At 40.0% G+C, this 25,759-nt stretch overlaps 2 protein-coding genes across 2 annotated transcripts; one reads left to right on the plus strand and one right to left on the minus strand.

The window, feature by feature from the left end:
- The first annotated feature begins 11 nt into the window (after positions 1 to 11).
- LOC146456466 (uncharacterized) lies at positions 12 to 2,523 on the plus strand. The gene has a single exon (XM_085092713.1). The coding sequence runs from the start codon at positions 571 to 573 to the stop codon at positions 1,642 to 1,644; it is 1,074 nt and encodes a 357-aa protein (XP_084948839.1). The 5' UTR covers positions 12 to 570; the 3' UTR covers positions 1,645 to 2,523.
- LOC146456467 (rho GTPase-activating protein 5-like) lies at positions 2,302 to 24,272 on the minus strand. The gene is made up of 19 exons (XM_085092703.1): positions 22,430 to 24,272; positions 19,434 to 19,542; positions 17,517 to 17,655; positions 16,864 to 17,071; positions 15,558 to 15,725; positions 15,168 to 15,340; positions 14,343 to 14,427; positions 13,028 to 13,209; positions 10,639 to 11,681; positions 9,922 to 10,144; positions 9,133 to 9,357; positions 8,433 to 8,524; positions 7,900 to 7,950; positions 7,711 to 7,761; positions 6,612 to 6,891; positions 5,557 to 5,634; positions 4,958 to 5,089; positions 4,408 to 4,513; positions 2,302 to 3,557 (listed from the first exon to the last, which is right to left on the minus strand). The coding sequence occupies exons 1-19, from the start codon at positions 24,172 to 24,174 to the stop codon at positions 3,377 to 3,379; spliced, it is 5,271 nt and encodes a 1,756-aa protein (XP_084948829.1). The 5' UTR covers positions 24,175 to 24,272; the 3' UTR covers positions 2,302 to 3,376.
- Positions 24,273 to 25,759: the final 1,487 nt, after the last annotated feature.

A 25,759-nucleotide genomic window follows, 5' to 3' on the forward strand; every position in this document is an offset into this window, starting at 1 on the left:
GTATCTTTTGAGAGGCTCCGAACCATGAATATTGTAATGGTTATGATTAATTGGTAACAGGATTTCGTGTCGCCCAATTCAGTCTGTAATCATACTCGTGATAAAACAAATTGGACTCCTGCTAGGCGGTCATCCGATTTTGTTAATCACTCGTATGATTACAGACCGAATCGGACTCCACTCGGTCCTATTACCATTATAAATCATGGCTACTGATAGCCAATCAGATTCGACAATTTTGTTATAGTTAGGATTATCCATGAAATCCTAGCCTGTAATAATTCCCTTAAATATCCCAATGCTTCTTACATTTTGCCCAAATATCCTGATTTCGTTGGCACCAAATGGGGCCTCGGGAAAGCTACAAAACAAAAAAAAAAAAAGCAAGAGAGAAAATAACAACTCAAATGCACTTGTCGCAGTAGCTTAATTCTCGAACTCTAATTGGATAATCGACTCCAACAAAGCAGCACTAACTATAACGGTCAGCAGGTGACAAGCAGGTGGCAAGTCACGTGATAATCAATAACTAGGCGCCTCCGTTGCGTGCAACACACCACATGCTAATTTATGATGTCAATTAACATACGATCTTCAGTTGGCATCCATGCAGTTTCTTGTATCCGACACAAACGTTACCTACACATTGTCAAGTACAATTTGACAGTGCATCGGTTTTTGAGAATGAACATCGTTATATGGCTAGTACAGTCTTTTCTCCTTTCGGTTGCTATTTTCTTCTTGTTCGGAGAGGAATTTGTTTTAGACCGTCACGGAAATTTGCCATGCCTCAAAGCGACTCCAGTTTCCGCAGAAAACTCCAGTGACAGGTGGAATAGAAATCCAAAATGTTGCAAGATGAAGAAGTCTGCGAAGTGGCAAATGCTATTTGGAGTACTGTCTGTGGTTCAGACAAGCATTTTGTCTTTGTTTTATACCCTTAGAAACCGCAGCAAATCTCCCCTTGCTTTCCTGAGTGTTGTTTGTGCGATCTGCTGGGGTCTGACTTCAATCATTTTGTTAACAAAGCTCGTCGCTCATTTGTCACCACAAATGTCAGTTCCTCAAAGAACAGCGAGTAGTGGTTATGCGTCGACACTATTTGCGTTTGCCAGGAATGCTCTCATGAACGTTCTCATGGCGGCTTTCCAAAGAATTGTCCGGATTTCAGCAAACACAAAGCATTCTGTATCAACCAGCGAGAAGAGGGCTACTTTTCTGAAACAGGAATTGCAAGATGGATTGTATATTTGTTCATCTGAACTGAATAGTCGATCTTTGGACCAAGCGGCCGTAGTCGTCGTTTCTCGTGCTATGGTTGTGTTGATCGTAGCTTACTTTATTTCAAGTGGATATACGCTATATCTTGTTTTAACTCACGAAAAGTGTGATGAGGAAATCTTTAAGCCCCTGAGCCAAAGTACAGGAATACTAGCACAATCGGCTCACAGGGCTAACGACCGCGGGTGTGATAGGTTAGATGTGGGAGGGGTGGGCGAGGGGCACATGCACAGCGATCAAGCGAGAAACAAGAAAAGTGCAACGCGCAACGGACTTCGAGAATTTAACAAGAAGGACATGATCGTAGCGTTCATGGAAGAAGAAAGTGACGAAGACTCTTTTGTATTTGGTTGGCGGTTATGAAGGCAGTTAATTCTTGTCTCCAGACCACCTAGACCTCGACCAGACTAGATCTCAGGCCCCGTTCGTTGTGGAGACGGGGGGAGAAAAAATAGGGCACAGAGTCCAGAGAGTGACCGCTTCCCTAGTCATGTGATCATAGTTTTCTTCTACTAGGAGAGTAAAGGGCATGCGCAATACAAACGTTAGGAACCTATGTCATAAGGCCTTGCAACTGTTATGTAATTTATGCGAGTCTCATTCGCCTGAAATTCATGCTGAAAAAAGGGAGAATGTCTTAGTTACAGCAGAAAGGATCAATTTATTCTACCGATGATTCCAAAAGAAAAAGGTAGACCATTCCCTCTTTTTATATCATATTATCTCTGTCTAAAAAAAAGCCCATTTTCATTACATATAAACATCCATTAGAGTACAATTTAACTTTTCTCTTCATGAAGGATGGGGAAATAAATAGCAAAGATGTGGTATTTCCATCATGATATCTACAAAAATCCTACAATCAATATTGCAATGCTTACTTTTACCGAAGACTTTTGACGTTGTAACAGAAGACCATGTTGTCGTGCGACCTAACAGTGTAACGCCGCCAAAAGTATTCACTGTAAAACGCTTGTATGCAACAGACATCCGGCATAATGGCGAAGTACAATAGAAGACTAAACCATAACATATTTATTATTAACAATATAATTCGTCTTCTTACAAAAATGCCTTGAACTGACTAAACCATCACGAGCATTCATAATCTCTCTGTCAGATAAACAAGTGTAACTTTCACAAAGTTTCGTACAAGTACGCTTTAGACCATTTCTGACTATTCCCCCAATCAAGAAACTGGATGAGCACTCCAAAAAAAAAAAAAAAAAAAAGATGAAGAAACGTGACGTCACACATCGCCATGGACACGTGTTGCTTGGCAACTTCTCAAACAAAACCGCGGGCTCAGCAATATCGTTCCCACAGCCCCGTTCCACATAAACCACGTGGTCAATAGGAAAACGAGGTCTGGGAATAAAATTGCGTGCTCATCATCTGAGAGAATGGACCTTTCTCACTCGGCGGCCATGTTGAGTCTCAGGAGAATAAAAAGCTAGCTTTGTTTATGCACGGCTAGCCTCGCTCTAATTCGCGTGTGGGCGAGGTTTGCCGTGCAAAAACAAAGCTTTCCATTCCCCTGAGACTCAACATGGCCGCCGAGTGAGGAAGCTCTATTCTCAACCAAAAAATTCATTTATCCCGACTGAACAATCAGTAGCGATAAAGCTGGATGTAAGACCTAATTTCACTCCATGTTATCGAAATCACGTATGGGCGCTAACGATATTTAAACCTGGATAACATATTAAGCCACACGCTGACAGTGGCAAAAAAAGCTATGTTTTGATTGTGCGCAGTAACGTGGTGACACGTCTCGACGAATTTCCACTCAAGCCCTTGACATGCGCAGCGGGCCGCAAAGCAGCACGGGACTGTAACCATTATGCAGAATTTCCATCTGTGAACAGTATATTCTCTTTTGTTGTAAAGCAGTGTTCCCGTATATTGACAAGGCTACAGTAAAACCTTGCTCTTCACAAGTATTTTTCGCAAACGGCCTTTTCGATGCTATGTACATGAAGCCATATTGTTCATTTGGCTACGAAAAACAAAATACTCCCAATAACATCTTCTTTTCTTGAGGTCGCAGCATTTATCTGTGAAAATCTTCACCATCGCTTTAACTAATCTTCTGTCAATTCTCGTCCGTAGAGAATAGATAATCACATTTTTCTATACACGTTTGAATGAATAAAATAAAGTACATTTGACTGGACATCTCCAAACGCGTGAAATCTGGCCGAATGATGGTTGGGAATAAAACCAAAGACAAATTTCTTGATTCCATTAGATTTTCCTTAGAATATTCCGTGACACTGAAATGAAATACAACAAAAATATCATCATCATCATCATCATCATTATCGTATAGACCCCATGCAAAAATGGTTGACATCTTAATATTCTCTTGTTTGCATTCAAATTATCCTCACTAACCTTCTTGAGTTCAAAAATCAAAAGAATATTTTCCGTTCTTGAGTTCAAAAATCAAAACAATATTTTCCGTTCCTGAGTTCAAAAATCAAAAGAATATTTTCCTTCGACGAGGATAATTTGAATGCAGAGAACAGAATATTAAAATGTCAGCCATTTTGCATAAGGTCTATGCGAGTCAATTCCTCTAAGGTGTGACAAATTAATAAAATATTTAAATAACAAATAATAATATTGCAACAAAAGAACTTCTTCCACATAAAAGATCTCACGGATGTTAGCTTCCCAAGGAATCCGTACAACTTTACCAAAACTCTCAAACAGCGAGGAAGCGCGGTGTGGTGTTAAATAAAGTAAAGCGAAATTTTGCGAGATCGACTTTGCTTAGTACAGAAACCTAACTTCCCTGTTAGACAGAAATTCAAGTCAAGATTGGAATGATCGCATTTTGCTGGGGCCATAAATGTAGTTAGTTTTTCTAGTTCAAGTCAATGAAAAGACTTGTGGATTCTTTCAGATAGATCGGGGTCCAGTTTCTACATGAAAATTTCCTTTTCCCGTTCACTTGCAGTCATCAAAATCAATCGTAAATTTCACAGGATCGCAACGTTCCAAGGAAGCCAATTTACACATTACAGAAGGTATCAATTCTTTCTTTCCTTCTAAACAATAATGGCGCCAAAAGCAAAACAAACAAAATACAACGGATATTCGAATGTTAAAGTAACGTACCGATTGAGATGAAACATGATGCGCTTGATCACAGCCAGGTTGTGAGGTGGAATTTCGTGTAGAATCTGCTTGAGTCGAGCTAAACGGTCGTTGGCGTCAACGTGAACTGAAAACAAGAAACAAAATAAGGCCGATTAAATAACATGTAGAAGGTAAACCCCAGCATACGACGCAAAATTTAAACCTGGAAATCACCCGCAGGTGGTTTTCGTACAAGTCGTCTATATCTAGATGCAAATGCATTACGAAAACGTTGGTTTTTGTGTAGAACGTAAAGCTAAACACCTTCGGAGCAAGGCAAGACTCAACAACAAAAAGTCAATCTACGAGCATGTGACCAAAAACAGGACACCATGGTACGTGGTGAGTGCTCTCACAACTGCAGCTTCTCCTGCTCTCCAGACGAACAAACTCGCTCTTCTCCAAATATTTCTTATTGTACCGGTTGGGGGGATTTGTTTATTGGTGATCAGTTCCTTTATTCTCATGACCTCTGCGTTACGTCAAGTACTGGCATTGTAAGGAGAATTTAGATGCCGGTCATACTCACCCATGGCTTCATGTAAGGAACTCTGATACGAATTCGGGATTACAGGTTCCGGAAGTAGCTTGAGGAATGACTTGAAGGCGCCTGTTACCGCGTGCACCCCAACCCCCAGCTCGGCCAACTCAACTTGGTGATCTGGTAAAGAGAAAGGAATTTCAAACCCTCATGTGTTACAAGCTATACTCCGAGCAATGAAAATGCAGCTGAGCGCGTTTTCACACCCGAAATTGTTGCAACATTCTGCTGCCCTACATCTCCCATGTACTTCTTGAGTGTTGTTAGCAACGAAACATTGTGCGTGATTAAATTTCACAGAGAGGTTAACGAATACTGAGCGGAATCTAGGAGATTTCCAAGATGACGTTATTTTACTACAACTACCAGTATCCTCTTCGTTTTTCCTTTCTCATTTAAATTTTGTAATCCCATCGAGGTTTAGATAAAAATGTCCCTAATTTGCAAGAGAAAACAACAAACTGAAGGATTCTGTTAGTTGTAGTAAATGACGCCATCCTGAAAATGGCCTTTAAAGCCATTCGAAAAGAAAAAAATTGCCGGGAATGTTTCACTGTGTACGAAACTGAAAAATGATTGTTACTCACTCTCCTCAACTTTCTGCTCAATGAGACCGATGTCTGCTTGATTTCCGTTCACTCTGTAAATTCCCTCAACTTGCATTCCTTGAGAAGAAAAAAAAAAAAACGTCTTGTTAGATCAAGCACACTATAACTGATGATACAACAGGCTACATGGATGCCGAAAAACTCTAAAACGAGCACCAAAGCAATTCCCTACAATGAGCGATATTCTGAGGTTAAATTCTATCTCATATTCTGTTTGCTTGTTTGTTTATTTGCTTGTCTTGAGATGCGACTAGCGTCAGTCATCTTGACTGTTCTTGAACGCCGTAAAATTTCTAAATCTCAGACGCAAACATCCTTCCAATAACAAACCCGACGACCTTTAGGTTAAACCGTCACCTTAGCGTCTTAAGCTGTTTTTATTGTCAAGCCCAATATATTTTAAAACGTAAAATCCACTTTAATAATAAGATTCGCAAAAAAAAAAAAAAATCTCCCCGAAACCAAAGGCGCTGTTACACTGGGCAATTTTTCTTGCAACTTGTCTCGTAATCTCGTTGCACCGTTGCGACACAAGTTGGACGGATCGTTGCGTAGAGTAACATACCCTGAAATGAACGTGTCTCGCAACGTTTTTGCCGCAGTCACCGTTGCATGAAGTAGAAACGACTTCTACTTCTCGCAACGGTTGCCGCAACAAAACAATTACGAGACAAGTTCATTTTAGGGCAAGTTAAATACACTAGGCAACGATCCGTGCGACTCGTGTTGCAACAACACAAGTCGCGAGAAAGGTTGCAAGAAAAATTTGCCCAGTATACCAGCGTCTTAAGGCCAAGGTCCGAATGTGACGTTAAGTGTTTTGACCAAGCTTCTTCTGTCATAAAACAGGGATTACATTTGCACGGGAAAACGCGTGCGACAAGTCACGATTGGTTGTGGTTTGACTTCTAATTGGTTGAGAAAATGTCACAAGCATTTTCTTTTAATCAATCACAATGACAGAAGGCAGAAACAAATAACGCTCTCTCAGTGCGTGACGAGTCACACCTTCAAACAGTGCTTACGTGACGTACCTGAACTCTCTACAAAGTCAATGCACTTGTCAACAAACACAGGAACATAACATCCAGTCTCGCAGATGGTATCGAGCGGTTGAGCAAAGTATGTAAAATTGTTGACCCTTTTCTGTCTGCTCTCGAAAAACTTGTCGATTTTCTCCTTATCTTTCCTCTTCTTTTTCTCCTCCCGTTTCTGTCGTTTCTCGTCTTCTCGAGATTTTTTCTCTTCCTTCTTCCGCTGCTTCAAAGCTTCACGTTCCTCGCGTGATGGCTTCTTTTTGGATGACGACCACGGCTAAGAAATTAAAACAGCAACATGGGTTAACCCTTAAACTCCTAATATCAAAGAACAAATTCTCCTATCTTGTCCCCATAATTTTCTTATAAAAGTACCGGGTGATCATATCCTTAATTCTCATGACATCAGGAGATCAATAAGCATTGATATTACAAGGAGAAAATTGATGCTGATCACTGATATTCAAACGTAAAAATCGCACTAGCATGTTTTGGTGTCGATCCACAAAAACTGAGAGTAATAATAAAATCCCTTTAGCACGGTTTAGCCACACATTAACGAAATAAAAACCCCTGGTACTCATCTTCTTCACGATCACCTTCACAAAATCCTGTTTCAATTAGTTTACAGTCACACACTGCATCAGAGCAGTTTCCAATCGAATGTCGTAAAACCAAAACCAAAGTAAATTACTCTGGCCAATCACAACAGACGCAAACAGCACAATGGGCCAATCAGAATTCGAAGCAAATACATGTAGCCGGTGCAAAGCGCGGGAAAAAGAATGCGAGCATGTCGTGGTTGCCTGTTGGTTTCACTTCTTATTGGTTGTCAAGTTGGCGCAAGTTTTGTCAGCCAATCACCGAGCGCAGTAAATCAAAACCAAAGCAAACAAGAAATTGCTTTCCACACTCAATTGAAAACTGTTCTAAGAAGCCACCCGCCTCCCTTCAGCGACTACATCCATGACGTCCCGCTTGAATGACTCATCTATGGATCATTTCTCTGTCCCACACTCGGTGTATTTAGAAACGGCAACGCACGCCGCATTAAAGTTGTAACGTGTACATATTTGTTGGTTAAAGCAGAACTCACCGATTTTCTTAGTTTTTGTCCTATGGGTGAACCCGGGTCATCTTCGGTCTCCTGTAAAAATTCACCAAAATCAACAAATCAAAGATGAACACAACCTGTCAACGCAGGCATTTAGGGGTTCTTGCTGTTTCTGTATATTTTGATTTTGGGTATTTAATGGAAAGAAAGGCTTACTTCTAAACTACATACCTCCTCTGTTCCAAGATCTGATTCTCGACGAGGTATATCCAAATGATTGGGCTGAAATAAATAAATGGGTAAAACGACTTAATTTACGAAGAATACAAGACATTGTACTTGAAAGAATGAGCTTGTACTGACAAACCATTCATGTGTGTTTAACGCTTTAACGCTAAAGCCCCCGCTAAACGATAAAAAACGTTAGTCCAGCATCGTGATAGAACAAAATGTTTCATTATTTTGCCGCCTTTTTCAACATTGCATTTAAATAGTTTTCATGTTTGATCTAGATCAAAAAATTTCATTCAACACTTTGCGTTACAAACGATTGATCGCTTAAACACACCTGCCAAGAAAGCTATCTTGAGCGGGAAAAGCCAGCCGAGGAGAAAGCCGAGGAGATACGCAAGAAGCATTATGTGGGCTCACTTTGTCCCATGTTTGGTCAAACATTGTTTGCCCGTTTAGTCACCGAAGCGTTTTGTGTATGAAAATGATTTTTCAAAGATCCTGCGTTTGCATTCACGACTTCATGTACTCACCCTGAACGGTCCTTTATGCTTGCCCCTTTCCCAAGTTGATTCGTCTTCCTGGCTTGAAGACATCGTACCACCCTTTCTTGATTCTTTCTTGGCTGCAAGTTAATGAACACATAAGTCAGAAAAATTGGACTTTCACCTCTTTTAGTCAAACATCTTAACAGCTCTCTTGCGACAAGAAACTAACCCCACCCCACCCCTCGACTAATTAACCCCTACAAAAAAGCTGTCGAAAATAAACGATAAACTGAAACGAACAACGTTTCGGTGTCGTTGACGCCATTATCAAGTTCGTTTTTATCGTTTATTTCCACTTGCTTATGTAGATCTGAACCTTTACTTATAAAAAAAAAGCTACCAGTTGTGAAAATAATAAAATTAATCCCAACCCTGTCCTAGGCGGACCTACTTCCATTGAGAATTTAGCTTCTGGCACAGGTACTCACCCACTCCACCCCTGTCCTAAACTAAGTTACCCCTATTGAAACACGAGTTTCTGCGTACTAGTCCTACCCACCTCACCCCAGCCATATCCTTGCCCGTCCTACTACAAGCAGTTTTCGGTACAAGACCTCACCGGGGAGGGAGTGGCGAAGCACAACGCCTGTCATGACTTCTCACGTACTGTAAGTTGTTGCCTCCGCAGGTGACAGAGTTCACCCTACCCTCACCCCACCACAAAGTATTCTCATAGCATTCTCACCCGATTTCCGTCCAGAGAACAGCTGTTTCTTGTGTACCTCAGTAGACACGTTAGGCGTGTTGGCCTGGCTGCGTTGCGTGCTCCGTGAGCGCCGAATGCCACTCTTCTTCTTGACTGGACGCTCGTCAGTTCGAGGCAGGGTGGCCTCATCCCCAGTCCCCTGATCGGAGGTGTTGCTGTCGCCTCTCTTTTCACGCCTTCCGATGAGTGGTCGACCAAAAGTGTCTGCAAACAAAAGCATAATGTTAATTATCTCTAGAACGTCGACGTAGAAAGTAAATGTGCCTGCAAAAGTCAACGTATCAAGTTACCTCTCAAAGCTTCTTGATAAGAAAACACAAAAACTTTAATAGGTTCCTTTTGCTTCGCTTCGGGCTTTGAAAAGGATGCCGTCTAGACTACGAATTGTCCCTTACTTTTTCTTAGTGATACTAAAAGCGAGCAAACGACGCCAGCGCGCGCGAAAATTGGTTCGTCGCGCGCGGGAGGGAATTTTCGCGCGTGTTTGTATAATTAGTTCGTACGGTTTAGTATGCTTATTAAGGAAAAATAAATAGGGAGACTACTTGTAGTCTAGCCCTGGTTTATAGAAATTGTTTTGTCCAGAAAAGTGGAAAAAAACAGAGAGGGGGCAGGGTAATATTCTTCAAGTCAATTGAGGGTAACGTAAAGATTCAGGAAGTTTTGAGAGAAAAACGGACCCAAAAGTCATTACTTTAGTGCGCTCTTGGTTAGATACCTTCAATTATGTATCAAAAATTCATATCTATGAATTCCTATCATCCCTACCTCGGCGTGATTTTCTCTCAAGAGTGCTAACATCTTCAGCAGAGTGTGCAAGCCTCAGGGATCCTTTTGATGTGACTCTTGCGTGGGTCTTTGGTTTCTTATCTGATGAAGCGGACTCCTCAACAACAGCCACAGCATGAATAATGGGTCGCGATTTCTGTGAGATGGTTAATTTTGTCTTCAAAGCTTCTTGTACTTGGGCATACTCTGGGTCACTGACATCCTAAAAAAAAAAAAACAATATTATTGTTCTTCTAATTGTCCTCACATTCAAATGTGTGTGTAATTATTAGACTCCTTAGAATGATCGGAGAGAACATCTTTACTCTGATCAAGAATGTCTACATGTACATGAGCAGATACAAATGCAATGTTTTGCTGACACTAGTGAAGAATTCTTATTTTCAATAACTGCTCCACAAAATTTACATCTGAGAAATCAACTTAATTTTGAGGAATTCAGTTATTATTTTGTTTGGATTTGTTCACTGTAAGCAGTCTTCCTTTAAATGTGAAGAAAAAAAATACTTTGTAGCATCTTCTCAATCGCTGATGTAAAACTGTTACAGAAGTTATAGACTTGCTACTCTGCAAAAAGGACGGTAAAGACAGTAAACTAACAATTCACGTGAATTGAGTACAAGAAAAGTTCTATGCATCAAACTGAGATATGTACACTTCACTTCATGTAAGCTACAAAAGTTATGCACACTGTACCTCCTGTTGAGCCAGCGGTGCCTCTATATCAGACCCTTTTCTATTCAGATCTGGCACAGATGAATGAGACTCCTGTTGCCGGACGCTCATCTTCACCCACACGTCCTGCTTTGGCAAAACCATTTTGTTATTAAAGAAGCTAATCTTCTCCTTGACTCTCAAAGAATAAGGATCTTCCACTGCGATGGAGGGAGGCCTGGGTTGGAGATCATCCACAGCAGCATAGGGATTTTCTTCCTTAAGATCCTCCGTCCTGAATGTGTTGTAGCCCTCATCATAGTTGCTCTTCATTGTGTCTGTCCCTGAGTCGGCCGGAGGGAAGTCCTCTCTTAAGTCATATTTCCTTTGGGGGATGGGTGGTGGAGGTTCCTTCCCCAAGGGAGGAGTCTCTCGGGCAGTTTTTTGTTGCTGAACAAGATTAGCATTGGCATAAAGCGTGTTCTCAATCAAGTTCACCTCGCTATCATTCATGGTTAGTTCCTTTGACTTCCGGAATGAGCGCTTCCGTGAGAGATCCACCTGAGCATAGAGATCCTCAGCCTTGCTGTCTCTCTTCTGCCACACATCATTACTGGGTGGGGTGCTACTAGGGATAGCACCTCCCTGCTGCAAACTTAAGAACAGTGCATTAGGCGTTGATGTGGCATATGGCTGTAGCTCGTCACTTCCTCTTGAATCTCTTGCTTGCAATGAGCTCTTCACAGCCTCTATGGAACTGTAAGGTGCATTAGGTTTTGACTTCACAAACACAGCATAGGGGTCAATTTCTGAATCGTTCAGTGTTCCCTCTGACCGCCGGTGGTGTGATTTTGGAGAGACAGGCTGCCTGTCGCTGAGACTTCGTCTTCTGTTGACCTCGTCTTCAAAGTTCGCAGGTCTCTTGGTGGGTGGTTCAGGCAGAGGATCGTGCTTCCGGCGGATTGAATTTTGCTGCTGTTTCTGAGACTGCCGCAACTGTTGCTCATTCAGGAACTTCTGGTAAGCCATCTCACTGTCTCGCTTCTTCTCCCAGACTTGGTTGAAAAATGCAGTGAAAGCACCAGCTACCCAAAGAAAAAAAAACAGCAAGAAATAAGTGCAAAGATCAAGCGTGGTGGTCTCATCCCCGGGCAAAGGGAATTTTGCCCTCGTTTCAAGCTTCTCAACCATGCTTTCTTTTTGTGAAGAAGTTAGATCAACCCTCTCCGACCTAACTTTTCTTGGCCCAATTTTCAAAAACACAATGCACACAATGTACATGTGGGATGCCCCATTTCAAAGGTCTTGATGAGTGACACTCACTCCTGATATCAAGATAACCGAAGGAAGTCAGGTCTTTGGTAGAAATGGTTTTAAAACGTCAAAATTAAAAATTACAAAATCTACTGATTGGCACATGTGATAGGTCTACCTCCAAGCTGTAACTTAATTTACAGCTTTTAATGCATGGAACCACCTGAGATGTGTTAGAGTCAGTTAGAGAATTAAAGTTTAAAAAAAATGAAAAATTATAGGGGTGGTACACCACATCATAGGTACCAGGGCAAAGCATTTTTTTCTTTTTATTTAAATGCAAAGATCTTTCCAAGAAAAGTTTGCTTGTAAAATAGTATTTGGTCAATTATTGACCAAATACTATTTTACAAGGCTAAAAAGTTAAAAAAAGGATTAAGATACAATCGTTTTCTACTAATTAAGGACGGTGCCTACTAATACCGAAGTATTTTTGTGCGGTTTATGACTATGTGGGAAAAGCAGATCTTAGCAAGGGCTATTGGAATCCAAAAAGAAAATTGGGGGTAACCATGCATTTTTCAGAGATAACTAAGCAATAATATCTCTAAAAAACGCCAAAATATAAAGCAATGTATGGGATTTTTTCCTAACTTGAAGCTTAACTATCTCTGAAAAATACATGGTTACCCCCAATTTTCTTTTGAGATACCAAAAGCATTTGCTGAGTTCTGCTTTCTCCGTATAGTTTTAAATCGCGCAAAAATATCCTTGTATTAGTAGGCACCACCCATAGGAAACCCGAGTATCTCGAGATGCGCAGAACGTATGCGCAGTAACAATAGTAGGCACCGTCCTTAAGTCATCTTCAGGGTTTATTGTAAAATAGCATTTTAAATCTCAAACGAATATTATGGACAATTGACCACAATTTTATATTGACCAAGTTAAGCAGGAAAGGGTTAAAACATGTTTCACTGGCTGTGAAAGCCAATAGTCCTACCGCTTAAAATAATATTGTGATATCACAGGCCATGCAAGCAACCTCACATGTACATTAACTTAAAATAATTCAGACATTACATCCACTTTATTCACATTTCATACGCGCAAGCAAACCCACACTGGCCCACCACGTTACTGCATATCTGAAATAAAGTTTGAAAGTTCCACAAACCTTGGTGCTGAAATTGTGAAGTGGTGGTTTGGAATTTTGCAAACAGTTTACTGGCAAGATTGGTACCATCGGCCAATAAGGAGGCAGCCACAGGACTGTGAAACACAACACTCGCACCGGAGGAACTGCCTGTCACAGCAAGAACTTGAATTGGAACTTGAGGAATGAAACCCGAGAAGCCACTGCAACAAAACCAAACACCAAACATCAATGAAAAAAATATATATTCAGCCTACCCAGGGTACATAAAATTCACAACAAAATTATGAAACTATAATGGCATAGCACATGGGAAGTGATTCCAGAGGAGATGGTAAAGAAGTCCTTTAAGATGGCGGAACACAGTTTTCCAGTACACAGGTGTTAGTAAACGTTATATGAAAACCACATACTTCTGAGTACCCGAAATTAGCATGGTGCAAGATTAACTAAGAAGGAATAAATTTTGACACTTCTTGTTGAGCATGGTGCCGTTGCCATGGCAACGCAGCAAGCTTTAAACCGTCCACAAATAATGGTTTTTCTTAATTTTTAGAAAATGCACTCGTTAAATTTTTTCCATTTTTTGTGTCCAGAAAAACTCACAAAATACTGACATAGTGACGCTGCTTCCTTGTAATTTTAACAGACAGATCTCCTGTAAATGTTGGTTTTGCACTTTAATGTTTTTTGAAGATACCCTCTGTTAGATTTTGTTTTTGGTTTGTAGGCAAGTTACGCTTTTAGAAAACTACTGTTTTGTCAAATTTCACGAAATTCTAACGAGCGGTTTCTTAGCAAACAGTTCATTTGCATTAAAACAACCAGTCACAATTTTTTGCTCAAATGCGCATGCGTGGCTTTTAATTAGGTTTTCTCAGCAAAGATGAAAAGCGTACAAAAAGGCTTAGCTCATTGTGAACTCACTTTCTTTGTTCGGCGATAAATGAAGAAGGATTCACAAACGAGAAACTAAGTTATTTTAAGTGCAAAACTTACCTTTGTGATCCATTTGGTATAAAATCGAGGGATCCATAGTATTTGCTTACCACAACCCTAGCGCAAGCTTAATAGCATCACCTAACAGCATCTGTTAAGCGCGCGCAAACTGTGTTCGGCCACCTTAAGTGCTGTGGAATCTGACTTGGCTATAAGCCGAGTAAGAAATGTCTGTGATGATTTTCAATTTCTTAATGACGCTTTGAGGGGAAAATTATTCAAAACTATCGGCTATAAGCTGAAACCTGTTCTTCTGAAAAAATTCTCCAAAACTGAGCTTAAGGTCCCAAAAAAATAGCTCAGCTTATAGGCGAATAAATACAGTACATTGCATTACCTGAGGGTCCCAAGTGATGCTTTCCTTATTGCCGAGTACACCAAGATATAGCCATGGAACATTTGGTAGTTAAGACTGTATGCTCCTGCAAGGAATAAACAACATATTGTTGGTTCCCATTTTCATTTTTCATTTTCTACAGTCATAAATCTTTATCTTTATACACTACAGTGGAACCTCAATTTAACGAACCTCTGTATAACAAACTGGCCTATTAAAATGTATGGAACAGAACCTTGATACAACGAACCAATTTCCAATTTTTTCCCTTGGCAATTCGATAAATTGAAGTTCCAGAGTACCTTGAAGAAAAAACAACTGAATACTACTTTAAAGGGCACTGCAAAACAAGTTTTACTTTTAAATTTGAATTTTATACCTTGCACAGAGACAATGACATTGCTCAGAAAATTTCAGCACTTTTAGTAAGGTTTGAACATGTACATGTACATGCATGTATTATGTAACACTAATCTTGCATTATAGACAGTGTACATGTACATTTACCTGTTGTACAAGCAATTGCTAAATTGACTTTTAAACAGTACGAATAATTCATCTGTTTCCAATTATGTGATGCTGCAGTAATAAATTACATAACTGTATTCTTCTGGAATAGGAAACATCACTAAAGGTAATGTTCACAAAGTGCCATACAACTTGTCATGTAACAAAACTGTGGTAAAATTATATACGTGCCTTGCAAATTTGGTTAGTTTGTTGTAAGACATAGAATTAATCACAAAAAAACTGTTCCCAATAAATGCTTTATGAAGCTCTTAACAGAACTTGTTTAAATTATAATAATTATTTAGTATTGCTTACTGTGATAGGAGGTTAGAGTGATTTGAACTCGTCTCTTATCAAACCCAAGGTACGTCTCCAAGATGATCGTGTCAGGCCTGGTGGAACTGCGCCAACAGTGTTGATGATGAAGCAGTGGACCAAGGATTAGCTCAACAGGGTAAGGGTCACCGCACATTGCACACAGCATGATCCTGAAATGAATAATTAGAATGATTTATTTCAGATATTTAAAGAAGGAAAAGTAGTGCAAATTCTTAGACTGGGAGCATAACTGGTGGCACTACCACTTCTTCTACTTTTTTCTCAAATATTTGAGCAGTTTTGGACAACATACAGCAAAATCTCCGTGACAGTGCCCCTTTAATAGTGCTTTTGCTGTAATGACGTTAAATGCAGTAGTTTCCTTACTTTATATCTGGATCACTGTCCTTCAAATCCTCTGTCGATAAATTTGCACGAGCTTGCTGCTTTAAGTTCTCTAGCAGTCCTCTCATGGCATCCACAACTTGGGTTTCATGGAATATCTTGCCAGCAGAGAAGCGAGCCACTGGCAAGTCAATGAATGTCGCATTGTACCTAAATCACAAAACAGTGAATTAGTACACATGGTGCTGTTGGCAGTTAGCACGAGTGACCCGGACAAGCATTCCTGGATGATAGATGTATTTTTTCAGTAAGTGACACATGCATACTCAAAAAGAGCAAATCCAAGTTCTCCCAATAGGAGTCGAGCCTTTGATATCCTTAACCATACCCCCCACCCCCCTCCCCAGAAGGGACTGTCAAATTCCAGTGGGGGGGGGGGGGGGAGGGAAAGTGTGAAACCAAAGGGGTAGGGTGGTCTTAGAAAAAATCCCTTCCATCGGCAGGGGGTATATGGAACTGAACTGAACTGAACTGACCTTCTGATTACTCATGTTCATAGTTGGCAAAAAACACGAAACAACTCAGAGAGCACTTCTCAAGGGCTTTTATTTGAATGTGCAGTGCCAGAAAATATCCCTATTCCCCCCCCCCCCCCCCCAGAAGGGACTGTCAAATTCCAGAGGGGGGGGGAGGAAAGTGTGAAACCAAAGGGGTAGGGTGGTCTTAGAGAAAATTCCTTCCATTGGGGGGGGGGGACGGGGGGTATGGATATTTTCTGGAACTACACAATGGTCATGCTCGATTTCATGTACATGCACTACATCATCAGAGTTGAGGTCTGGCAGGTTTCTTACTCATAAGAATTGGGAGGGTGAGGAGGCTAAAATAGCTTAATGAGAATCAAGCCTGGTCGGTCTTTTCATCACTTTTTCTGCTTTGCATTAGAAATTAATAAATTAAACAATTACATGTAGATAATTAACCATACATCTATGTCAGATGCCTTACACATTGTAGCTAAGGGTCAAAACTGTTGTGTAGCTATCTTTCTTTTGATCAGACATTCATTCACTTTTGTCATAAATATGAAACTTGGTCAGACATCAATAATGGACCACAGTGCCATTTAATCATTGTTGCCAAAAGAGAAACAGGTGATTGCATGGGGTAGTATGACTCCTTATTTTAAATGCCTTTAGAAGCAGATTTGACAGATATTTAACTTCAAGACAAACTCTGGGTCCCTTTTTGACGTGTCTAGGCACATTTTAAAGGCTGAAATTTCAGAAATGTGGTCAGAGGGTGTTCCATGACCATTATTTTCACCTCTGCTGTAAAACATGCCTACCTGGAAGATAATTCTTGTCCTTCCTTCCTCAGTTGGTGAATAATATCATCGTTGTTAGGATTCTTAGCAAGGATCAGGAATGTTGGAGGAGGAACCTGCATTGGGTTTGTCTCATCAATGCTGTCATACTTGGATTTGACGCTCAGTTCATCCAAACAATCTCGAATGAAATCCAATGACTCGAGAGAACCAAACACACAGAAACAACCTACAGTATTGACAGAACAGGGTATTAAAAGTGCAACAAACTTTAATGGTCAATGGGCAGGTACCAGGCAAATTGACAGTCTGTGAAGACATCTTTGCCTGGCTGCATTTAACGTCTCAACCAACTTTTATTCATAAAAGAACGTATCTAAGTTAACTATCCTGCCCAGGTGCTCCGACCTGGCACCTGCCTATTCAAATCCTAATGAAAACCTGTTATCTCTAAAATAACAGAATGGTTGGAATAAACACTGTATTGCTCCCCACAATGACCCAGATTTCAATTTTGACCCTTCATTAAGGATTACAAATTGGAAGGTTGTCTTCTTACTTAAATTGTGGGTTTGGTTTGGTTTAAATTCTTACTTTGGATGGGTCTAGTAACAGACAAAAATATCCTTTGGTGCTTGAGCTAAAAAGCTAAACCTAAAGTAATTGTTAATCACCTTGTGAAGTCATATCAGTCCCTGACAGAGCATATTCAGGAAGCTCCACGTCCCCATCAACAACCTGATAGTCCAGCTCATACATCCGCCCATCAAGAGCAAATTCCAGGCCGTCTGCGTCTCCGTAGGAACACTGGGTCTACAAAACAAAATAATATCCCCCTCGATAAGATTTTTCCCAATATCTACAGTGTATATCAAATTCTCTTCACAATTTAACAAGACTTGCTATAACAACTGAAGGGCTGAAAGCATGGGCCAATTTTTGCTCTGTATATTTTCCTCTGGTTTACGCTTAGCTTTTGAGAAAACCAAGGCCAAAATATTTAGTCAGCGAGAGAAAAACAAACAAAAAAGCAAAACAACAGACGCTTTGGAGCAAAAAACACAGAGTGGCTTCTTTGATTAAATTAACGGCCAGATCCAAAAATTCACACAGGCACTTTTGGGGTAAACGAAAAATTTCTACCAAAAAATTGGCATAAGACGGTTCTGCTCTCAGCCCTTCAATTATTATGTTATCAAATAAATGGATAAAGATTACAGAATATCACCAACAAGAGTCTAACGTCTTTATAAGCCACCAAAATTCATTCTTTCAGAATGTACATTTTCATGTATCTACATGTAAGGACATGTACTGAGCAAGTGTAATAATTACATATTAAAATAAATCATCTTATGACTCACAGGAAATTTTGTTTTTCATGATTTTGTTTGAATTGTGAAAATCTGGAATTGTGAGAAACCATGTTGCTTTTGCGATTTATGATAGATTACTGTAGTAGAGTTGCACAAATTTGTTAGTTAAAGTATAGTGTTATGGAATACACTCTTCAAAAAATAATCATGAATTCAATTTCTCAGAAAAAATGTCTGTAAGAGGGCATACTGTACAAAATAAAATATTGACCTTTAATTGAAATGTCATATTTGAGATAAAAGTTAATCAGCCATGTTGTTGCTGGCTCTTCAGGTAAAAAATACATGTATGTTGCCAGTGAATGATGTTTTCTATCCATCTTGTAGCCTAATGCTAACAATATTAATTTTTACAAGGGAGTCAGCTGATACAACTGGCATCACACTTGGACCAAAGACCACCAAAAGAGCTAGACTATCACATGATTTTTTTTATCATGAAGCAACCAGGAATACACATATTACAAGTCAACAGTGTGTGCTGTGCCCCTAAAAGCCATGCTAGCCCATCACCAAACTAAACATTGGACAGTAACCATCTAAACATCTGAAGTGACAAAATGTTGAGCAAAGTTTCTTGTCTCAAGAAACAACGTGATGGTGGGCATAAGGCTTTACCTATTGACACTCGGGTCAAAAGCCCAATGTACATGTACTATCCATTTACAGCTGTAAGGGTACACAAGGTTTATTCTAGAGGGCAGCATCGCAGGATTACCACAAATACAAATATATATTTGTGCACGCATAAAATTTGCACATTTGGTCAAGGAAGGCTATGTTCCTGTTACAAAGAGATTTGATGATACCTTCAGAAGATAAACCCTAGGTACACTAACATACTATTACTGCTGGCTTTTTAAATGGCCACTGAATATAGAGAACTATCATAAAGTTCTTCAGCTACATGTATAAATTAAAAAGAAAAAGTAAGAAAAGAAAAGTTTTCTTTTCTTACACTTGCGCTTGTGACTGTTAAGTGAGTAACCACTTTATCATAAGAATTAAAAGGTTATTTATTGCCAGGGATGTCACTAAGAGTTGGGTACCAGCGAATTTCAAGAGATCTTATCACTGGCTGAAATTTCAAAAGAAGACGAATAATATTGTTGAGGCCAATTTTAAAGGTGCACAGTCTAAAAGAGCTTGCTGGGTTTATTAATGAGCCGACTGAGGTTTTTCTTAGCCACATCCCTGCATTGCCATGGTACCCACCCGAATTTCAGTCTCCATTGCTTGGGCAAAGCCTGCACTTCCCATAATGAGTAGATTAATCTGGCTGTCATCGCTGTCCAAGGTCTCGCTACTGTCCAGAAAGTGAGGCCTACAAAACAATCATCATGATCTTATCATTAAAAATTAATACAAGTGTGAATAGTGTGCCTGTGTGAATTCACCTGACCAAAGTACAATCTATAGTTGTACCTGGCATTTCTCAAAGCTGGCCAGCAAAACTGGTCAGGGGCCTGTTTCTTGAAAGTCCTGTTAATGTTCAGGTCGTGAGCTACACGTACATTTAAAAATCTGAACCTAACAAATTTTGGTGCATTTGAACAAAAGGTTTTGCTCCAGTGCTTCAAAGTCCTTCAAAATTGTGTATACCATCTTTAGAATGTGTTGTCCCAGAAAACACCCTCCCCCCCACCAAAAAAAAAAGCACACATGTACAGAAAGGATTGGAAATTCCAGGTGGGGGTGGGGGATCTAAAGGCTACTAAAATTTAATGAAATCTATGGAGCTAAAATGAAATATCCAGAGGGGTGGGTTGGAGGGAGGGTCTTAGAAAAATCCCTTCCATGTTGAGGGCCGCACGTGAATACAGCCGCCTCTCGTTGCTCCCCATGAGGGGCAGTTGTCTTCACAGGCTATGTTGAGAGGGGAGGTATGAATATTTTCCAGAACTACATGTACATGTACACAATGTGCCATTTCAAAGAATTTGTAGAGCTTGGCCTTCCAAATGGGACATCCTTTATTCTAGTGTACTTATATGGCTAGCGAGCCCTGACAAATGAAAATGGCCTCAAGTTGTAGGTGACTCTTACTTAGGAAATGTAACTAAACATGCTGTCCACCTGTACAGTATTTTTTATTCTTTTGTTGGTTCAAGAAAAAATATTCACTCAACTTCTCTTGTTTTTCCTATTGTCAAAAAGCCTGGGGCAGGTAGGACAAGGGAAAGTCAAAACATCCCTTTTACGCTGGATACCTGCCCATAAGCCTTCAACAATTTATTTTTCTTTATTTAAAGCATGACAGTTTACATAATTATTAAGTAGTTTGAAAATTTTCTTCTACAGAAGATCTGACGAAGCCCAGTTCCAGCCAGGTCATTAAAAGGCTAACGGATGCCACCAAAATATTAGGAAACCCCATTTGCATAGTTTTGCTTTCTAAAGTACAGCCATATATTTGAACAGATTTCTTTTTATGTTTTGAATACATTTTTTATCAAGGCTATGACATAATTCTCCAGCTGTTGATGTATTAGAATGAAATTTGCTGTTTGCTTATCAGTTAACGTGTAACACATCTGACACAAATACATTAAAATAATTTGCTGGCAGCAAAACAGGAGTACAATACTATACAAAAAGCAACACATGTGGGCAGTATAGGTCCGCTTACCTGCCAAGGGTAAGGATGTCTAGAGGACCGTGAAGCGTGAAGCAAGTGGCCAATAACCAATTATTGTGGCCAGTAAAATTGACAGCTGCCAGCATAATTTCAAGAGGGCTGCTTGTGGTTTATGTTTAATTATTCATTTGCAATAAAGGCTGTACAACTTAGGGATGAAATGGTTGAATGCTTAAAATTTTATGAATCAATCCGTTGTTGTGTACCATACCCTTGGGCTAACAGCAGGATGGTAAAGATATCGAAAAACATAATTGAATTTAATTTGCAGTTTTCAGAAGATAAAACGAGCTGATAAAAGAAGCATTGTTTGTGAGCTTAAAATGTAAATTAAGGTGGCAAATTAGCAGTATCATATACAAAGAAGTATACATCAAATTATTCCAGTTTACCTCACACACTGAAAGAAAATTATATTTCTAAAAAAATTAAAAGGAGTGGAAACAGATTGCATGTAAAAATTTTGATGAAGTTATCCTTTGTTTGCAGAAAAGGGCAGGTGCAAATATCATAGAAAATTTATTCAATGCTTTTTTCTGCTTAATCAGTTACTACTAGCAAAATATGTTAACAACCGCTATCAATCGCTGAATGATGCCCAGAGTAAACTTTGAATTTGAATATAATAGAGATAGTTCCAAATGAATTTAAATAAATAGAAAAGTGCAGTAGCTTAAAAATGAACATTTCAATTCCTTGTCATACTTGATTATAATATCACGGGGTAATACTACTGCTGATGAACTGTAAATGAAGTAATAAAAGAAAAATCAAAGATTCTGAAGACGGGTAGCCATCACGGCCTAAAGAGAGCTAAAATGTGCCTATGAATTGAGCGGAAAATGTAAATCAGTCCCTTTGCTATCAGTTTTGACAGCCTTCAACCGCTATCGACACTGCATTGAACATTACTTATGTTGTAGGTCTTGGGAGGCTACAAATCTTGTTAACGTTTGAGTCTCAAGGGAAAACAGGAATTGAAAATAAAATCACTTTTCAAAATAAAGTAAGAAAAAATAATAACCATCTGAACAACAGTATTTTCTTATTTTGACAGTCAGACCATATGTTATGCATGACAAATCTTGAGCGAGGAAAATATGTACATGTCATTTGAATTTTGCCTGCAAAAACATCCAGGAGCCAACCTTTTGACTTCAGCACATGGCTAGAGAAAAGGACGGAAAACAAAACAATTTCTCTGCGGGTTCTTGCACACTGGAATGTAACAGCTACTGTCGAAATGTGTGCAAATATTTTGAAATGCGAACCGGCAAATAAAGTAAAGGGCTGAACATTTGTGTGTACTTTACAGAAAATTTCAATCACGAAGAGAACGTTGAACTTGCATAAAATTATAAAGACTGCCGAGGGGAAAACGCCTCATGTATCATGAAATTAAACAAATTAAACGAACAAGCGAAGTTAACAATTACTGCCTTCTACGGAGAAGTTATAGAACATGCTGAATGTACCACCCCGGGTTCGGCGGAGTGAAAATCAGTAATTGAATTAAAATTACCATGGTTGTAAGTTACAACTAGCGCGTGCATGATTCTAATATGATAGATACCTGTATGTGGTTGTTGCCACAATCTCTTGCATGAGGCGATCTCGACACCTTTCCGCTCCGCTCAGACATCTATTTGGGCTGTACAACAACGCGATGTGATTGATCAAGCCAATTTCGCGATCACTGTCCAGTTTGTCGAGTCGTTTGTAGCGATCATCTTCGCTGAGAGCGTCTTTGATCAACCGCATGTCCTCTTGAGAGATCGAGGGGCGCGTATTAGGTTCCAATTTTGAAAACAACTTTGCTGATTCAAATAACAATTCCTGAAAATCGGCTTTGGCCTTCTCAGTTATGTCACGACGGTAGGTGTCGAATATTTTTGTTTTGTCTTCGTCGTTCAAGTACTGAAAACTTTCTTCGTTCTGAAGCACAACGGCCGCGTCTACCCACATTGTACCGGGTCGAATCTGCGGAGTCAGCTCCAAAAGTTTCCTGAATTCGTTTTTCATTCGCAGCCGCTTTTCTTCGGCTTTTAACTTCACGGTATGATTCTGAAACACTTGTTCTGCTTGCGGCAAAGCAAGAACGTCGAAAGGAATACGTGGATCGTCCGTAAGCAAGTGATCGCTTTCATTCCACGCCGTCTCCTCAGGCAAAACGATCATCCATTTTGAGAACTCTTTATGGTTTCGAAGAGCCTTTTGACAATTCTGCCAGTTCCACTGGCAAAGATCCATCGACGATGCACTCGGCATAAGTTCGTCCAGAGCACTTGGAAGCCTAGACAGGTAGCCATTCAACTTTCTCTCCTCAAACTCTTTCCTAAGTTTTCGAATGTGCTTGTTGAAGAGTCTCTTGCACGCTTCGAGCCCGCAAAGATCGCGGTGAATTCGAAATTCTCTTTCGTTTTCCACAAGTTTTTTCGTGTTTTTCCAGATCACACGAAAGTCTGTCACTGTCCTGTCTATAAGCCTTTGAAAATCCTGCACGGCTTTCGCTAATATCTCTCTCTGAGTTCTTTGAGCTTCAGTAAAAGGGATTACTTTAGAACGCGCCCTTCCACGATCGACGAGTTGTGCCAAAACCATAAAGGCAAGGTCAACATTAACGTTTTCATGAGAGGACGTTTCGATGATAGGAACATTCAACTTTTTCGACTGAGCAAAACGATGAACTTCCTGTAGTAAATTAAGCTGTGTATCATCACATTTCGTCGCTACAAGAACAAACGGTTTTTTGCTCTTCTGCACATAAGTGAGAATCGCTGACAACAGTCGCTCCTGTTGTTCTTCGAGCCGTTTCGACTGAGTCGCTTCGGCATCATAAACGACAAGAAATCCATCAATTGTTACCTTTCCCCCAGGTAGACAGACTTGCTCGTAGTCATTCTGCAAAGCAACCTGATCTCGGCTAATATACATCAGCTTCTCGGGAGATGAAAGTTTTGAAATGGCACATCGTTTTGGGTAGGGTGTATTTCCACCTCGCGATAAAGGCATAAGAGTGGCATCGTCGATAAATTCCGTCTGCTCTATCACGTGGATTACAAATTCGCTACCGTCTTCTGCTGTCTTCGCAGAATAACCCCAGTACAAGTACTGATCGTTATTTAACACTCGACCGCCAAAGTCAGATGAACTAAACATTGAGGTGTGCTCAGTAATATATTCGTCGGCCAACGGCCGTACGAACCGATTACACAAACACGACTTTCCCACGCCATAAAATGTTTGATCCCTGTCTAATCCTGAGAGACCGACAACAGCAACGTTTACGCTTCGTGCTTCGCTCCCTTTCTTTGACATAACGAGGCTTGGAAGCCAGAGCGAGAAGTTTTTTCCACGACCCGCTCACTGCCAAACAATCGCCGCCATTTTGAACTTTTTTTGTTTGAGTATCGAAGTCACGTGACCGATGCTGTAATGCAAGGCGCCAGTGCAAAAATATCCGTGAGCTAACCGGGTTCAAATTTCGCCGTGATAGGCTGCGAACTAAAATAGCCCGGAGCAACTAAGCTGTTTTTTTATTCCTGAATGAACCAGTAGTGCGGAAAGATAACCCCCGGCAAAAAATGCACTTTTAAAGAAGCGTTTTATTCCCATCGGAAGTTTACAGAAACGTGCGGCATTCCGTGATGGGGTGCGGAGCCGTAAACCGGAAGGCAGCATTATTTTGCACAGACCACGCGATTTTTCGGTACCAGAGAAAAAATGGAAGCTGACTTTTATCGAGGGTTTTTTTTAGCCCCAAGCGTTCCACTGGTTTCAAAAGATAAAATATACCTAGTTTCTAAGGTTCTCTTAAAAGTTTCGCCAAATTTGATCCGCGTTTTTTAGCGGAAAAGCTATGTAGGAACACTGTGATAGTAATTCTAACGAAGGAATGTCATGTTTTCTTGTAAGTTTCTTTTGTTCCTTTGTTGTGGCAATCATAGACTGGCTTTATCGACTTGCCTGCACTTGCAGACAATGGTTTTTAGTTTTATTTGTTCCTTTATCAGTTCACATACATGTACCAAGCCATTTGCCACAGGGATATTCGTTCCAATACTCCCAAAAATTATACTGGTTTAAAGCCGTAAGGCCAGGTTCTCAAGCTCATTGAATATTACATCATTAAAGAGTCTTACTTATAAACCGGAAAATTTTTACCCTTTACATGACTTGTACCCGACATACACTCTCGAAAATGTCATTTGATGAGGCTGTATTGTGGTTTATGATATTTTATTATGGTGGGCTGTCGCATTATCACCCCATGGCCAGTATTGACGGCTACAACTGATGCTAGCATTCAACAAGAGCCTAATATGCCGCTAAATTGCTTCAAAGTACTGAAGACCTCACATTGTAAGAAGAAATTCAGCCTATTTGGCTGTTTTTTTTTTCTTTTTTTTAAACGCGGACTTTGCCCAAATACTGATGACTGATTATCCCAATCCGGGGCTGGTATCAATGTTTTGTTTCAGGATATCGAGTCATTAATTCAATATTGTGGCTTGTTCGTTATATGAGTACATGAAATAACGAACGAGGATAAAAATGACAAAGCTGATTTGACGTAAATTATAGTTCATCCGTAATCAGTCGGAAATAACTGTGAACTGTTGTTTTACTTGCTCCGATCCGATTAGTCTCGATTGATAATCAGTACTAAAAAAACAAGTTAGAAGATTACCCTGTTGGCTTGGGACGGATATTATTATAAATACTGTTGCGTTCTAACTTGCTCGGAGTTAGCTTCAGCGAGTCACGTTTCCACTCTTCAAAATGATCCATTTTCGCTATAATATCAGTTTTGTGACAATCTCTGACGCACATAAAATCCCTTGTACTCTGTGTGCAGACTTACACAACGAACAATCAACTATTTTCTTTAATTTGTTCATAC

Source organism: Pavona decussata, unplaced genomic scaffold, assembly GCF_977016875.1.
Source record: "Pavona decussata unplaced genomic scaffold, jaPavDecu1.1 SCAFFOLD_254, whole genome shotgun sequence".
In the NCBI taxonomy this organism is placed as follows: Eukaryota; Metazoa; Cnidaria; class Anthozoa; order Scleractinia; family Agariciidae; genus Pavona; species Pavona decussata.

Bases quoted from the DNA above. Each gene is read 5' to 3' on its own strand.
- LOC146456467 (XM_085092703.1), bottom strand. From the start codon at position 24,174: ATGTCAAAGAAAGGGAGCGAAGCACGAAGCGTAAACGTTGCTGTTGTC. The intron at 17,656-19,433 runs GTGGGTACCATG...TTTGTTTTGTAG, and splicing joins CAATGGAGACTGAAATTCGG to ACCCAGTGTTCCTACGGAGA. The intron at 4,514-4,957 runs GTGAGTATGACC...TCTTGTTTTCAG, and splicing joins TTCCTTACATGAAGCCATGG to TTCACGTTGACGCCAACGAC.
- LOC146456466 (XM_085092713.1), top strand. From the start codon at position 571: ATGATGTCAATTAACATACGATCTTCAGTTGGCATCCATGCAGTTTCT.